This window comes from Styela clava, chromosome 3 (genome assembly GCF_964204865.1).
Source record: "Styela clava chromosome 3, kaStyClav1.hap1.2, whole genome shotgun sequence".
In the NCBI taxonomy this organism is placed as follows: Eukaryota; Metazoa; Chordata; class Ascidiacea; order Stolidobranchia; family Styelidae; genus Styela; species Styela clava.
The window spans coordinates 23177449-23194906 of NC_135252.1; the positions used below are offsets into that span (position 1 = coordinate 23177449).

The 17458-nt window shown below is 35.0% G+C and overlaps 1 protein-coding gene across 1 annotated transcript; it reads right to left on the reverse strand.

Moving 5' to 3' along the window:
- Positions 1-5700: 5700 nt before the first annotated feature.
- On the reverse strand, positions 5701-14957 carry LOC120342136 (uncharacterized). Its single transcript, XM_039410831.2, has 16 exons — positions 14729-14957; positions 14362-14465; positions 13856-14044; positions 13156-13337; positions 12687-12851; positions 12295-12371; positions 11710-11881; positions 11362-11484; positions 10972-11134; positions 10471-10614; positions 9987-10127; positions 9491-9631; positions 8855-9001; positions 8357-8581; positions 7625-7918; positions 5701-7368 (listed from the first exon to the last, which is right to left on the reverse strand). Exons 1-16 carry the CDS (start codon positions 14908-14910, stop codon positions 6047-6049), a joined length of 3771 nt encoding a protein of 1256 aa, XP_039266765.2. The 5' UTR covers positions 14911-14957; the 3' UTR covers positions 5701-6046.
- Positions 14958-17458: the final 2501 nt, after the last annotated feature.

Genomic DNA, 17458 nt, shown 5'->3' on the forward strand with positions numbered 1-17458 from the left:
AGAAGCAGTGATATGACCAACTTATCAGTTCTTTATTTCTATACTTATTAAGCATGACAACAAACAACATACAGTCAGAAATAATTATGCTCGGATATGAATCGTGAACAGACGCCACTTGGTTATTACGAGTTGGATATTTCCTGCCAATGATTGCTTGTAGCATACTATACAGTATACACAGTTGTTGCAATAATGAAGATTAGACAAAACATCGTTCTTGCAACAAATTTTGTCGCTCCAGAAGTGTGTGTATCAGTGCGTGAGATATACCATAAGCCAGTACTATAGCGTGAGGTCTAACGCTGCATTTTCCATCCCAAATGAAAGTACTTTTTTCGGTCTTCCCAAAGTATGTGCGCCAAGATGGCGCACAACCTGTACATAGTATGTGTACCAGGTTAGGGTTATCAGGTTGTGCGCCATCCTGGTGCATATACTTCTGAAGCGCTTTTTTTTCTATGCTCATACTTTAGCGATTTATGACATGGGTGTGCCTGAACCTGACGCGGTACATCTCGGACTACACCTGGGTATAGACTTAACCTTACATTATTTGTACCTGAAAGCTCTGTATGGTTTTAATAAAATCTGTTCGAAAAATGACATCAACTGTTTTTGTTTTAATGCTTGACAATAGGCTTCAAAGGTTTTCTCGTAGTTATTTATTGCCTCCAGCTAATTTCAATCACGCACTAGCTATAATTCTCCGAACTTATACGTAAATTTTATTTAAACTGAAATTAAAAGTATATTTGTAGCTAGTGCGGTGATTTATGTCTTAAAATTTAGCAACAATCTATGCAATCGCGACATTAGACCATGCTGACGTATACTGATAGTTCTTCACCGACATGGTGTTTTGATTTGAAAGATATTCTTTGGTTTGCGCTGCTTTATGACTTTTAGTCGAGTCAATTCTTGTTTATTTCTGTGTTAGGTTTATCAAAGTTAGCCTGGTAATCTTCGTAGATATGCTGCCGTAATTATTTGAGTAAAAATTTTGGGTTTTCTGTATAAAGACCCGACACTAAAGCAAAAATGTGAGATTTGAGAAAACACCCCGCCTTTTTTCAAATAACAAATTAATAATTTCCAGTTGGGGTTAGTAATGATTTCAAATATTTGAATTTTCAGCGCAATAGGCATTCTTAACCCTAATCCAAACTGTTTAACTAACAGTTGGGGACAAGTGAAATTAATTACCTTTCCTTAAAGGATAACAGGTAGGGCTACAGTCACCATTCTTTTTTTTTTCAATTTCCGTGTATATACCATACCATGGTTACTCCACCTGTCGTGTCTGGAGTCTTTTATTTCCATTAACAAAAGTGACACCGGGATATCGAGTCGCTTAAATGTATCTCCAAGTCCGGCTTTTGTTAGTATTCTATGTTTGACTTTTTTACTCTATATGATTTAATGTTAGACTCAATCCCCACACATGTGAACTATCACTGATTTATCGCGTCTCGCTTCACACTGAAATGCATTTATTTGTCTTTCTTATTACTATATGTACAAGATAAACTATGGACTGACTATTATCAATACTGCACTGCATGAATTCCTAGTAAGTCTGCTAGCTTTATAATAAAACAATTGATCTGATGTAGGAAATACATGATATCAACACGATATAAGCCCAGACGATAATCTAATCTAACTGCACATGCAATTTACTCGCTGCACGTTCAATTTGATCTACATATATACATTGCTTACGCTTTTCAAAGTATGACGAATAGTAGAATATATTATGTAATTATTATCGTTTGTAATTTGTCGTAGGAACATATGACTAATTTGAACTGATTGTGCAACGGAAACGCTGTAGTCAAGCAATTCAAAAATAAAGTCGACATTTGAGCTAATAAAGGTTAAAGCACGGATTTGTGGTATCTGCAACGCAGTTAGTTCTGGCAATACCATTTTAAAGATATGCTGTCGTAATAATTTTAGTAGAAAATTGACTCCAATATCCGGTCCAGAACCAGTCAATATTTCTAAAACATCATATTAAATCGACTTTGAGCAAAAGTAGTCTATATTGACTCTTTCTTTTTCTCGAGCTTACAATCAATATCACAATACTGCACGGCAGAAATTCCTAGAAATATCTGCTAACTTTATAATAAAACAATTGAGCTGATGTGATAAAATACATGATATCCACTCTATATAAGCCCAGACGATATGATTGCTTGCTGCATATGCAATTTACTTACCGCACGTTCAATTTGATCTATATCTATATATTGCGTATGCTTCTCAAAGTAGCATGAATAGTAGATTGTAATATGTAACAATTACCGTTTGCAATTTGTCTTGCCGCAGGAAGCATATGACTAATTTAAATTGATTGTGCAACGGAAACGCTGTAGTCAAGCAATTCAAAAATCAAGAAGTTATTAATGTCAGAATTAATATATATATATATATATATATATAATAACATGATTGGTTGATTATTTAGGTTTATTCATTTTTTTGGCGCTCCAATATTGAGGTAACTAATTTCGTTCGCCTATTTTACATTAAGTTGTGTAAGGGGACTGAAACCAATGGACAGGGGGGATATTCACTTGGCTAACACAGACTGTACCCAAACACGTAATAAAACTAAATTAAGGAAAAGCGGAATAAAATTATGACCTTACCTTAACCTGGTACACGTAGTACGGGAATACTATTTTTTAATCAAAATTTTAAGCATGCAAAGACGAAAATGGGCGATACCTTTGTTTAAGGAGGCGAAATCCAGTCAGAATACAAAGGCATGTAGTAATTCTTGAAACGAAACCCACTTAGATTTTACATTTATTGTTTTTATTCTTTGCTTGTATTTATGGGCGATACCTTTACGACGAAATCAAGTCGAAATACAAAAGCATGTAATAATTCTGAATACGAAACGCTTTCATATTTATCAGGCCCCACACACTTAAGACATTGGGGCCTCATATATAAAAAATATTGAACCTGGTTTTCTATATCAGCGGTAGAATCAATATGGTATCTGAAATTGAATAAGTAATTTTCAGTTTTTATTAATTGAGGACTAAGTAACAATTAATTTGCATAATTTTATTTTGAAAACAGTTCTCATACTATTGACAGAAATGTTTAATATGATACTTCATTTCAACCGGACCAATATTGAGGTCTGTGTCGTCTGTCCAACTTGAATTGTTTCGTTGAACACTGAGGTAATATTAAAAAATTGCTTATGGAAATTTCTGTGGTGCCCTCTTTACCTTGGTGTCTTAAAACGTGCTTTTTTTGCTTTATGTCAATTTGCTGTCCCATCATCAAGCCAGAAGTTTTCCTGTCAAAACCTCGATTTTGGCTCGCTGTTCAACAGCCGAAATAGCCCAATAATATTAATATATACAAATCACCTTTGACGATACAAGACTATGTGTTTTCAAATATACTGACTAAAATAATGTTCAAAGCTTCGACCAAATGTATTCCTTCCCTCCATTCTCTCAAAATTTTACTGCTCTAACTTGGAACAACCTGACTCCAAAATTATGCTCAGGACTTCGAGACAATCTTATCATATCAAATCTCTTCCTTGTTATTGAATCCTAAAGTTGATACAACGTAATGTATTTGTTTCAGATTCACATATTATGACGAGCTTCCGTAATGCCAAAAAGCATGACTCTTTCGATGTATTGATTAGTTCCTCGCTTGAGCGTGTACGCACGCCCACAAGTGGCGCTAGGACCGAACTTTTTAGTGACTGTTGCAGCGGCCAACGCACGCTTACATCGTAGATTAGGGATATGTGTTTCAAGTCCTAATTTGACGGCGCTGCTGGAGTATTTCCCCCCCATATGGAGGTGATTTTGTTCCACTATTTTACATAAAGTTGTGTAAAGGGACTGAAACCTATGGGCTAAGGGTTATATTCACTTGACTAAAGCAGACAGTCTCGAACTCGTAATAGAACAAAATAAGGAAAAGCGGAATAAATTTATGGCCTAACCGTAACCTGGAACACATACCAAATAGTCATGTGATGTTATCCATATCGGTTTGTGTGCTTAACAACGCAATAAGACTTAGCTTTATACTTGGTACAATGAATCTCAAATTTTTGAACATTTATTTTTAAAATTAAATATTTTCCATATTCCCATCGCAAAAACAATTAATATGAACGTTTCCTCGGTCCTTTACCCCATATAAATTCTTTCTATACTTCACAATAGCCAATTTTTAATACCTATTTTGAGAGTATTCTGAAGATTGGCGCCTCCAAACTTGATTATACGTCCAAAGCCATCATCTTTTTTTTTTTCATTAAAACATTCAACCACATGCCTGTTACACAGTTACAGGTACTGACTGGTAGCTAATTTTAGCCTGGTCTATCGCAGATTATTCGGAACTAATTTTTGATAATTGCAACCAAACTAAAACTCTTTGGAAGACATAATGACAAATAGGTTATTTGAATTACGACTAATTTTCGGAAACACAATTGGAAACTGACAAATAACATGCAAATTCGCGAAGACAGGTCAGTGTTCGCAGCCATGCTTGAACAACTGTCTGAGCGAAGGACGTGCATGTGCGACTACATGCATTGTCATTGTCACGTCATTGTAGAATTAATGTTGATTGGACAGGGTTACGGAAATAAACAAGGAATTCGATGCTTGGGGAAACATCCTTCCTTTTTCAATGATTATTAGGTTCTGGGTTAAGCCAATTTCAGTTACTATTACTGAGGTTGTTTTTTCAAAGCAGCGCTCAATAGTGATTATAGAAACGAGATTATCGGTCGGATACCAAAGACTTATCGATCGAAAGTTAGGGGATCCCACAAAACAGCGCTTCCACTCCATAGTGCCACCTTGTGTCCCATCACTAATTAATTAATATCTCGCTAATTATGCGACATAATTAATCCAAAATCAATAGGCTTCTGGTCCGAGATATGGTGAATGCACATGCAAAATCTGGGGCAGATTCAATCTCGTTTTCGTGAGATATCGCGTGCATCTAGCAGACAGACAGACAAATACCTATCAACATACTTACCGATTAAGCTCAATAAGTAATGAGCAATAAGTTATATCATTGTTAAAATTCCTCGAACTTATTAAGATTTAGATTTTAGATGAACGAAACTCACAATTACATTTTTTGCAGTTTATCTATAAGGTAATCCTTGTGTGTTAATTGAATAATAGATCAAATTTTACCTAACTGTTGCTCGTCTCGTCTTCATTTCCTTCATTCCTATATTAACTCGATGGTACTCCTGAAGTATGCGCACCAAGATGTCGCATAACCTGAATCCTAACCTGGTACACAACCTGAGTTCAGATTGTGCGCCATCTTGGTGCGCATATTTCAGGAGGTCCAACTCGATTTTTGTGTTCTTCTTGAATGATCGCGTCGCATTATCATATAAAACAACCAACAGAACGCGCGCACAGGGCCATAGCTCGTAACACCGCTATATCCAGTCTATATTTAATAAAAATAATGACGATCGAACGTCGTATCAAGGATATTTGGGCACTAAAACCCAGACTTTAGGCTAAATAAGTTAATCAAGATCCAGATACCTAGTCGATGTATCAATGCCTATGTCAGACCTGTGATAATCTTCAGCGTGTTCTATATGACCCTTTTGTCCCTTGTGATCTGCGGGATATCTAACTTGAAATTAAGCACTTTTGTTATATTATTGGTGATAAAATTGTATTATACAGAGTAAAAGTGCGAGGCACAAAAATAATAATAAAAGTAAATGAATGCAAAAATATAAAAACATTAAGAGAAGATATAATTATGCGAAACTTTCTTCCTTATGCCCTTTATATTTAAGTGATTTTGTTAATAAATCGTTGAAATAGATACATTTCATAGGTATTATATATACAGTAAAGGATTTTGCCTTGAAATGTATTAATTTCTATATATTAAATAGTGTGAGGGTCGATCAAGCTATTCGCATTTGGCAACAAATTGGTGTCATGAACTTTAATTACGTAACATTGTTGACATCATTGATGACGTATTATGTTGCCTTGTAGCATTTAATATCAGCTTCGGCGTCTGAATCCCAACAACAATTTGCTGTTCTGCATTCATCTTCTGTTCCTGCTATGACGTCACAAACTTGTTTTTCTGCGCCAGGAGGGAAACTGCATTCTTCAGAAACTTCAGGTTGGGTAGAGTGTTCGCCGTCATGGCCTTGGGTCAAAAATCCGGTAAATCCAAATGGATTGAGACCGGGGTTCGATGCGGGGAAGGCGAATGGGTTGTTGGGCGGGTATGTGTTAGGTTGTGTTGGAATATTCATCAATGATGGTGACTGTAAGAGTGGATTCATACCAAAAGGCGATGCTGCTGCTCCATTTCCTGCTTGTGCGAGAAGCAATTGGGTCAATAAACCATTGTTTCCGTCGTTGCTATCCTCGTTATTATTGTTAAGAAGAGAAGGAAGCAGCACATTCAGGAGAGGGTTAGGTTGAGTTGCGGATGGAGTATATCCCGTGTTGCCAGTTTGCCCCGGTGTGTATGACTGACCTGGGTTGCCTAAACCTGGGTTCATCATCATTTGGATTAACATGGGATCAATAGCGCCATCTTCCGATTGTGATCCTTGTTGAGAAAGCAATAATGCGGTGGCAAGAGAAGATCCTCCATTGCTTCCGGCTTGTGGGCTCATTAACATGTTCATCAACATGGGGTCCATTGGTTTGTCTGAATCTTTGTTGTTCAGAAGCATCAAAGACAAGGCTGGGTTGTTTCCTGACATGATAGACGGGTTCATTAACATTTGAAGAGTTGCTTGATCGACATCTCCGCCGGTACTTTGAGCTAATAACAAAGGAGCTAATGACTGCATTGCGTTTGGATCGCCGCCTGACATTGCCATTTGCATTACAAGTGGTGCGATATCAGATTTTGAGTCGTTGCTGTTTTTGTTAGCCAGAAGAAGTGGCATCATCAAAGACATCATATTTGCTCCCTGTTGCTGTCCTGGACTTTGTCCTTGAGATGTTGCTTGAGACATTGCCATTGCCATCATTATTCCCGACATTTTGTTGCCGTCTTCACCGTCTTCAGATCCCATTTGTGACAAAATAAGTGGCATCATTTGGTTTGGATTTTTCATCAATTCTGGGTTTGAAAGAACTTGCATTAACATCATGTTATTTGAATCTGAACCTTCTGATAGGGATAAATAAGGAAGGAGAGCGCTCAGGCTTGATGCTGCTGTATTTCCCTCGGTTCCTTGTTGTTGTTGTGGTTTTTGCATCAGGAAGAATGGGAGGATATCCTTCAGTGAGCTGCTGCCTTTTCCGTTCATAAGACTTGTTAACATAAGTAGATCTGAAAGAAAAACAATTCATGTATTAGTTGAAAGTTTATATCAAATTTATATTGACGTTGTTTATATAATAATAATCATTATTATTTTTGATAAAATATTTGCAGAATTGTCAAATTTTTATGTTCAAATGGTTTTATAATGTAGGTGAAGTTAAATGTCACAAAAACGGGATTGAAGGAAGACATTAACAGTCTGAAGTACTCTTGATTAATCTTTTACTGCTATTTTATGACATAAAATTATAAAATTTCTTACTCATTGGAGAGACTGGTGCCTGTGTATTTTGTCCTTGTTGATTGGTATTATCTCCTGGACGATAATAGGACGGTGTTTGTGTATTTTGTCCTTGTTGATTGGTGTTATCTCCTGGGCGATAATATTGGTTGTCTTGGCCGGTTGGTAGTGTTTCTCCTGATGACGAATAAAGTGCGGATTGTGACGCCATAGAAGCTTGTGCCGCATTCATGAGAATTGGAATCAAGGCTGCGTTGTTGTCCCCTCCTTCACCCATCATTGACATCATGGTTGACATCAACATGGGGTTGATTCCTGAAAAAGAGAAACTAGTTGATTGCATGTGTTTTGGGGAAATGTATACACGAGCTGTACGAAGTTTAAAAATGAAAAATCGTACTGTTGATAAACTATTACTATTCAATATATTTAGATTTATAAACGGTGCGATAAGCTAATTGATTGCATTATAGAGTGGCATAACGTATAAACAGAAGCGATCGTACTATGCAGTTTAGTAGAAAAGTAGATATTTAAAATTAAAGGGCCATTCATAATATTAATTGATTATTATTAATAAAATGTAGGCCTGATTTGTATATGATTATGTGCTATACTTTTAGACCTTGATCAAGTAAAACGCTCAGTTTCGTCTATTACTGTATAGGAAGATATCATACTACTAAGCGAAATTATCAAAATTATACTGTAAATTTTGTACAAGCTATGATTACAATTCAAATAAAAACAAACCTGGTGTGCTTCCTTTTTGTCCCTGGCCCATTTGTGTCATAGAAAGAATGAGAGAAAGTGGGAGTGATGATGATTCTCCTGTGTGTTCATCTTCGTCGTTCAAGAGGAAAGAAAGTATGGTCGGGTCAATCTGACCTGCTCCCCCGTTCATTTGTGTCAACAATAAGGGTGCAATTTTGCTCATGTCTTTGTTGTTTCCCATGGCCAAGTAAAGGGGAAGAATGCCTAAAAATGAAAGATTTATTTAGTTTTTCAGTTTATTTGTGAGTGTTAGCATCAGAATCATTTGCTCAGTATAAGTTGTCATGAGATGGCAAAGTTTCATGGCAGGATTCTATTTATTTTTAATATTACAATATTAGCGAATTTTATGTGAATTTCCATATTCACTCATCTAAAGACGAATAACACTATTAAGCAGTTCATTTCATCTGCAGAAAGCCAATAAATACGCAAATGGGCAATTAAGCAATAAAACTCAAAGTAGTAGAAACTCACTCATTATATCATTTCCTGCTGCTTGTCCTGTTCCTGTTTGTCCTTGAGTCGGTGGTTGGGAAATTTCTTGCATCATTCCCATAATAAGAGGAAGGATAACTTTTGAATCTTCTTCTTTTTCTGTCAATGCCATAGCTAGAGGAAAACCTGGAATATTAAAAGATTCGTTAGTAGGAAGAAATGTAATGGAATAAAAAAGTTTGAATATGATTTGTGCCAATATGCTCTTTTACTAATATGTAAAACGAAGGTCACATTTGATCAATTAGCTATTCTGCTATGTTTTTAATACCTCAGTATCCAAATGTGATAAATGAGAATAACATAAAATATTTACACAAAATATCAAGTAAATTTGTGAGCTTTCGTTAGATCATAGTCAAACGTATTCAGAAAAACAAGCTATATATAACGGCTTTACGGAGTTCCAAAGTAGATAACAAGAAAAGGGTTCAATACAACTCTGCAAATTCCTATGCACTTGAAGTCTTTCAGTAAACACGTACAATACAATATTCCTAGTGAAGCAGACAGCATACCAGATGGGCCCTGCAGTTCAATATACCCTAGAACCCTCTGTATAGTCCTGTGTGATTGAATCACATGTAAACTTTCAGGAGACAACAAACTACTTACTCATTCCGCCGCCTCCCATCATTGCTGCCATCATGAGGGAATCTACCGCAGAAGAATCATCGTTATCGCTCTCCATCAACATTGGTAGCAATTGAGTTGGGATTCCACCTTTTGGTGCTTGGATCATTGCCATACGTCCAACTAAAAAGATAATTATTTAGGTAAAAACATGTTCAGAATGCCTTGCCTACTTAAAGTCATTCTAAACGTCTTGAATATTTTAAAAATAGTTTACTTCGATTTGCTAGGCATGAGAATAGTTTTTAAACACACTGACTTCCTTAAACTCGAAGATCTGCGTTTTTGCTATACAGACGAATCTAATTGTGAAATAGGAGTAATGTGGCTCAGAAAGATGTCAGGTTGTTGTGATAAGCATGCTACGAATAAACTATCTTTGAAATCATATTGGCGATCTGCGATACTACAACAAAGGCATTATATCAAAACAGCCAGACAAGTTTGAATTTTAAGCTAGTCGTTGTAGTGTACTTACTTTGTTTGATCTGTGAATATTTCAAAGCTTCGAGACAGTTGGTTGATCCGGTACCGTCAAGACCCAGAACTGGGTTCCCAAAAGCAGAATAAAAAGCAGACGCTGAAAGACCATCTCCAACCTTGAACATCTCTCTCAACACTGAAGAAAGGGGAAAAATTTAGGATTGAGTCACTTTCGCTGTGTGGAAAGGTGTACACTGTGATGCCGAATCATACCAAGACCTAAGTAAACTGTTTAATTGAATTTCTTACTTCTGATCAATTAGCCTTGACCTAACTATAAGAAACAAATTTATTTAAAAATTGAAATAGGTAGAGAGAACAGAAATATTGGATTAATTGTTTTTCTGTGTGATGCGATTGTAAAACAAAGGGAAGTTTAATTGCTCCAGAGATAATTTTACTTTTTTTGAGGCCTCGCTTTGCTTTGATGTTATATTCACTTAAAAATTGAAGGGATTCGGATATATATTTTTACTTACATGAATGGTAATCATCAACCCAACAGCATCCTTCAGCAATGCATTCGCTTTTATCTTGAATTGTTTTTGGCGTATGAAGTCCTCCGCATGGTGAATGGAATTTGGCGAATTGTTTCAATTCAGTGGTGTTGAAGCACATTTCATCTGAAAGATATATATTACAAAATTTCTAATCTCAGTGTCTGATACAGCGATTTTGGTGAATAGGCCTATGTATGAATCGTGTATGTGCGCATATCTATTGATTGTCAGATACGAAGATAGTCACAATTAGGTATATGTCTTTGCATATATTATTTGATTCGAAAGTGTCTGAAATTCGAATTAGATTTTGTATTTGATTTCAGTAAGATTGCAAAATATTCTTATATGTTTAAGTTCTATGGTGACTGACAATACTTTTCTGGGCACTTTTCGGTCCTGTAAAAAGTATTTTTCTAAAGCCAATATGATGTTGGTTAAATTCTTATAGAGAGCAAGAAACCATAGCTTTATATTTACCGTGAATGTCGTCGCCTGTCAATGTTGGTGTCATGTAGATACGCCCATCGTTCGTCAAGGTGGTTCTGGCACCTTCGTTGTTCGAAGAACTCTGGTAGGTTCCGCGTCTCATGAGATAATTCAGGTAGCTGGACATAGTGGGAACTTTGGTGGCTGGAACAATCTATTATAGAAATGGTTCAATATCAATATGAGTTTATTTATTCAAAGGCTTTCGAGGAAACGGAGAACTATTTGTCGATGCAGCGATTTTAAAAAATATTAGGAACAATAAAGTTCAAATTTTGGGTGAATTATTCTGCATGAAACACAGCGTAAAATATTGTGTATGTAGCAATGTTTTGGGGCTTCAAATTAAGAATGTCTTTCAACAATTATAATGTTTCTCACCTGGTTGCCTCCCATCATTGAAAGAATTGCCATGTTGCAAAGATTTCCCTTCTTTTTGCCGCAGAAAATGAGCATTTGTGCCATAGCTGACATTGGGTTAACTGTCTGTTGGACCGGAGTGTTCTGTAATTCAGAAATATACTTTCGTTACTTTTTGATATTGTACAGAGTATTATTTGCAAAACAATGTCAAGGAGAGTAAAGTTATCAGTTGCCGAGATTGTACCAGATTTGAAGTGTACAGTACCTAATTAATATTGAAGCCATTAAGTAAGTCTTGGGGATTTACTCTAATGTAAAACTATAGTTTTCCTATTCTGGTTTACTTGAAACAAAAAATATACTTACTGTAGAGATTGGATTTCGGTTTTCTTGGATCTGATTAATGTTATTGTATGTGTTGGCGGTATTATCAACTTGCGGTGTGGTATTAGCTCCTCCGAGTACTTTTCCGTAAACGTCGGTAGGTGCTGGATTGACGACAATTGGATTTGACGGTGTTGCTGCAGTTGGAGTTTGCCTATTGTGAAGAGATTATATTAATTTGAATAGAAGCAATGAATAAGTTGAGAATTTAAGCCTATGGTTATTGGGTTTAAATTCAAAGATAATAATATCTATTTGTTTTTGTCTATTTTTGTTGAAATTAGTTTAGTTAATCAATCGTTTGCTCGTCTATCGATTGGGTAGTAATAAGGGATGTGTATTGCTAGAGAGTAACATGTCCCAAATATGCTGTTTTTTTAGAGGGAAGTTTTATCGCTTCTGTAGCATTAATTTAAATGAATAGATTGAAATTGTCATAGTTATAACTAATCTTATATACTATGTTATATATGAGTCTCAGCCAATCTAATCCAAGAAAATCGAGATTTCAACGGCTCGAAAAGAATTGGTCGCAATATGATAGGGAAACATAAAAAATATACTTACGTATTGGCGACTGGTACTTGTTGTGCAGATTTAAAGCATTTGTAGGTATCGATATTGGATGCTGCCCAACAACATCCCTGAGTAGAAAGAAAACAAATTGAGAATTAAATAAAATTGCAGTATTTGGTTTTAAACGTTTTATCAAGTTGTCGTTTCTAAAGTAAAACATTCCTAATATTTAAATCTAAAACATATGACCATACGTCAGCGGGAGTGTTTTCTACTGGCTACTATCTTCGTATGCGTCCTTATTTAATGTTTTTAGAATGTTTTATTGCTAGATTTACAGTTCGTGAAAATAACTTTTTTGTTGTTGTTCTTATGCTATTTGTTTTAGTTACATAAGTCTTGTTTGAAATGAATGTAAGTGTGAAAAAAAAATATAATCTCACCTTAAATTTGCATTCATTCATTGTCATGTTTTTGCCACCGCATGGCTTGCGGTAGTCGAGTATACCACATTTTGCTGGTGCATCTCGATTTTTGTTTGAAATGTTTTCTGTGATTCCGTAAACGTGGGGAACTCCTTTATGTGGTACTTCAGCTTCCTCAGTTTCCTACATATCACAGAAGTGTGTTAAAAACTAAATTGGCATAGTTTCCCTGGAAGACGTGATTGTTTTGGAAATTTTTTTGAAGTTATATAGGTCTTGATACCAGCAATTAGACACTAGATAAGAGAACACCCCTAGAGATATATTATAACCTCTCAGAAAATGTAGGCCTATACATGTAGAAGATGTACATCTTGCGAACTCTTTCTATTTCTACGATTCCCGATAAAGTGTTTTTGTATACAAAACATTGGGAAAACTTACTGTATTATTAACCATGAGAGCTTGTTGCAAATAGTTTATTTACCTCTGTATTGTGGTAACACCATGGTGTGCTGTGATCATTAACAGGTTTCCAACAACAACCTTTCTGTACGCATTCTCTTTCTGTCATTCTAGCGTGACCGCATTCTTTTCTGTCTTCTTTCAAGATCGCGTGACATCTAGTTTGAGTTGCAACCATGACTTCGACGGATTCTTTTCGTTCTTCTGTAAGCAATCATAAATTCATTTGAGAACAAATTAAGATAAAACCAACCACGGAGACGTAAATGTACCACAGAAACTGTAGACTTGCCAATTTACTAAAGTGTCATACTAATCATTATGATGATAGGACCACTCTTTTAAGCTTTTAATTCATTTGAATGAATTAGTTCGAGATCAAACTTGAATTAAAAACAAGTAAAGTGAAATTGTTTACAAAAACTAAAATCTTTTAAGCCTTAATCTAATACTAATCCAATCAATATAATTATTTGTTGTTTTATGTAAGACGTCAGCTGAAATGAATTTTTAGTGCTCAATACAAAGGGCTGACCCTCGAGGAAATCATACAATGAAACTTGGTTTTGCTCCAAGGAATATGACTTGACTGGAAGAGTCATGAGTCTTGACAATTGCTGAACCTTACAATTGGAGGTATTTTTGTGCATTTGGAATGTGATATAACTATACTTAAAAGCCATATATACGATCACTGATCATTATCTAGGAATTTGTTTTACTTTTCTTGAAACATCTTGAATACATAGAGTTTTCTGGAAAGGAGTCATCCCAACAGCAATCTGGCATCGATGAGCAATACATGGAATCTTTCATGATGATATGAGCATAATCTTTGAAACCGTCGGGAACTTCGCATGGTACTCTATCTTCAACCAATACGATGCATTCAGGTTGGTCGCAAAGAGAAACTGAAAAAGAAAGAATACGTTATAGTTTGTTTAGCTTTTATTTTAGCTCTTTCCCGTTAGTGAGAAATTCCCTACAAATTTGTTTCAAAATAGATTGAGTGGCGAGCGTGGGAGAGATATGAACTCGAAATTTTACCCTCGGATGTCAACGTAAATAAGACCAGTTCATTAACCACTTATCGATCGCGCCACTTCGATATCGTTATTCGTTTATTACAACGAATTATAAAAGTCGATTTCTTTTCCGAAGAAATGAGTGTTTGGACAGTGTTATAAACATGCACTGCAATACTTTAATATATAAGATTAAAACTTACTGTCTTTGTGATAACACTTGATAACACCATCGTCTTCAGCTTTATCGTCATAACAGCATCCAGACTCGAGACATGAATCTTTAGTCACATCGAATCCACCACATCTAAAAGTGAAAAGATTGTGCGTGATTTTTCTAGTTTGATTTGATATCAAATTCATAGGTAATTCTGCAGGTTTTGGGTTTGGTACATATTTTTAAAAGATGCTAAGAATACATATATTTCTCATTTATAAGTGCAATTTATTACAAAATGATAGTTTTTAATTAGTTTGGTTCATTTCGGGCATATTTTGTCACTATTATCTGAATGCTTAGTTTAGTCTGCTGGAAAAACCTTTATTTATGAAAGATGCAGTCAAACTTACTCATGGCGTCTTTCCGCTTCGATATCGCACTGTGTGGCACAGGAAGTTCTCAACGTTGGTACATCAATCTGTGGTTCTTCATTTGTCGTTTCTTCATTTTCTGCGGCTCTTGAAATTGCCCCGGCATACGCAGCAGCAATAAAGCTGGCCAATACGACCAGTAAATATAACTTTATATTCATAACGCTGATTTAGGTTTCTTGCTTTGATAAGTTTTATTTTATTTATCTAAAACAAAAGACAGAAATTGAAATCAACCTTTTCTTCGATATGCCCTGGAATATTCTTTACTTTTGAGCTTTTTTTAGTTCAGAGTTAACAAACCGGTAACTGGAATAACCTAAATTTTTGAGCTAATATTGAAACGATTTTGTATGTACTACAACTGACCATACTAAATATAATCAACGCTTTATTCACTTTTTAAATCGTTGACAAATCACCTTTTTTCTCTCTCACCTATTACTAACATTGATTGAACTGCTCAATTCAGGCTGTAACGTTCAAATAATATGTCAAGTCAATTAGGTTTAGAAAGTTGTTTTCTTAGTACAAGATTTCTAATTCATTGAGCTCAAAATTAATCCGTTACATCAATTAGGAATAGAATGTCTCGTTATATTAAACACATAAACTAGGATTTCTAAATTTTGATTTTGATATAAAGATTACAACTAGATCGAAAAATATGATGCAATCGGTATAAACATGTACAAACAAACATTCTAATTGAACATGTCTTATTTGAGCTGAGATGAATTTTTCAAATAAATGAAATTTAATATCTTAAAACAAATATAACAACCGCAGATATGATACCAATGCATCAGTAAATCTGTGCATATACAGTTTATATTGTTTAAAATTAGGACTACGTTGACATACCTACAGGACCCACGTTTTTGAAGTTATCTAATCGAAAAGTTTTCGCAGTATACTTATCAATCAGGTTTCATAAACTATCATTTCAAAATAAACCAAATTGAAGATCTCTATTAACATAACTCAAAATTCAGGACCTATAGATTTCATAGTTACTATACTAGATACATATCATCTTGAGTCATTGAAAAGATTCAGCTAGCTGGTCTAAATTATCACAAATTCTATATTTCAATTTCAAATGGAGACATATTTACAATATTTTCAACGTCAAAACCCGATAAAAATAAGGGTAAAACGTATTCCATTAGAGTAGCTATACAAATTAGTTTTAGAACCAAAATCCATATTAAAAGTTCGAACATACTTTATCATAGAGTTTATATTTAGTCTACTTTAGCAATATTATTACTTTCCTGTACTTCCAGATATCTTTATCCTTGTAGTTCTTCCAACAGAACTGGATTTGATATGATATCTGGAGAGAAACACGCTATATTTATATCAAATAATTTTTTCATATAAAACGAAACACGTAATTGCTATGAATTTGTGCCGTGGGATGTTCATTGTTACTCATAAAGAGGGTAATTACTGGCGCGAAATCGGGATTCTAATTTCGCGCCTTTTTTACGTCGCATTGCCCAAATTCGATATTAGAAAGACGACTCGTAAGTTCGTTGCATAAGATTGTGAAAAGCTATTATTGTTCTTGCGGAAAGGATTATTATGTCATAATATTAAAAGATTATGCGACGAACCGTTACTAATCTAAAATAGGAATTTTTATATGATTTGATGTCACGTCATTTTAATCGAAAATCGTCCAGGTCAACATGACGTGCAATGAATTCAAAACAATAAACTTATACATTGAACACGATTTTGTCATAAAATGGATAATAAAATATAACTTATTCATAAAATGAAACACATACTAAACAACGAAATATGCGTAAATACTGTAATTAGATAATTTGAATGAATTCCACAGGTACATGTTCGAATTTGGGTAAAGTCTTGAAATTTTTTAAATTGCAAAGGGAATTTATCGATACCATATATTGTTTTTACCCTCACACATGTATGTATTAAATAAAGTGAAAATACTTAAACAATTACTGATTAAAAAAACAACAAACCTGGTTAAGATATATTGAGAACCGACTTTATAACAAAATTAAAAGGGACTTCATGGACACCCTGTACTTTAAGCTGAACGGAAAACTCGCCCGAAATCAATTTTGATCAATTAATATTATCAGTAGGCAGTGGCGTATCTAGGGTATGGCAGCCATGGCTCGTGCCATGGGCGCCGTTTGGGCGGGGGCGCAAAAACGCGAAAAGTTCTAATCGTATAATGTTTTTTTTTTTCAATAAAACTTGAAAATAATTAAAACTCGTATTACTAATTGAATAATAACTAATCCAACAAAAGTAAATAAAAATTGTCAGCCAATGATCAATGCCGTTTGTTCCGTCACTTAGCGCAATTGACGGTGACTTCATATTTCAACATGAATGAACTTAAATTGATACGGTACTGGACTAACTGCACCTCATATTTGCTCTGATATCGTACTGGAGCAAAAATTTATGAATATTCGTACGATGAGAGAGAGTGTTTTACAGCGTGAAAAAAATTTAAGCAATAAAACCGGAATTATTGACGCCGAATTCCATATACAAATTGAGGAGAAAAGGCAAAAATGGAGTGAGATTCTTAAATGAATATTGCAAGGAATAAAGTAACCAAAAACTCGCTTTGCGCGCTTGGCCTAATGAAATTCCTTGCCGCTTTTGATCTTGTGCTGCGAGAGCATCTCGGTTTCATGAATTTGGTCACTG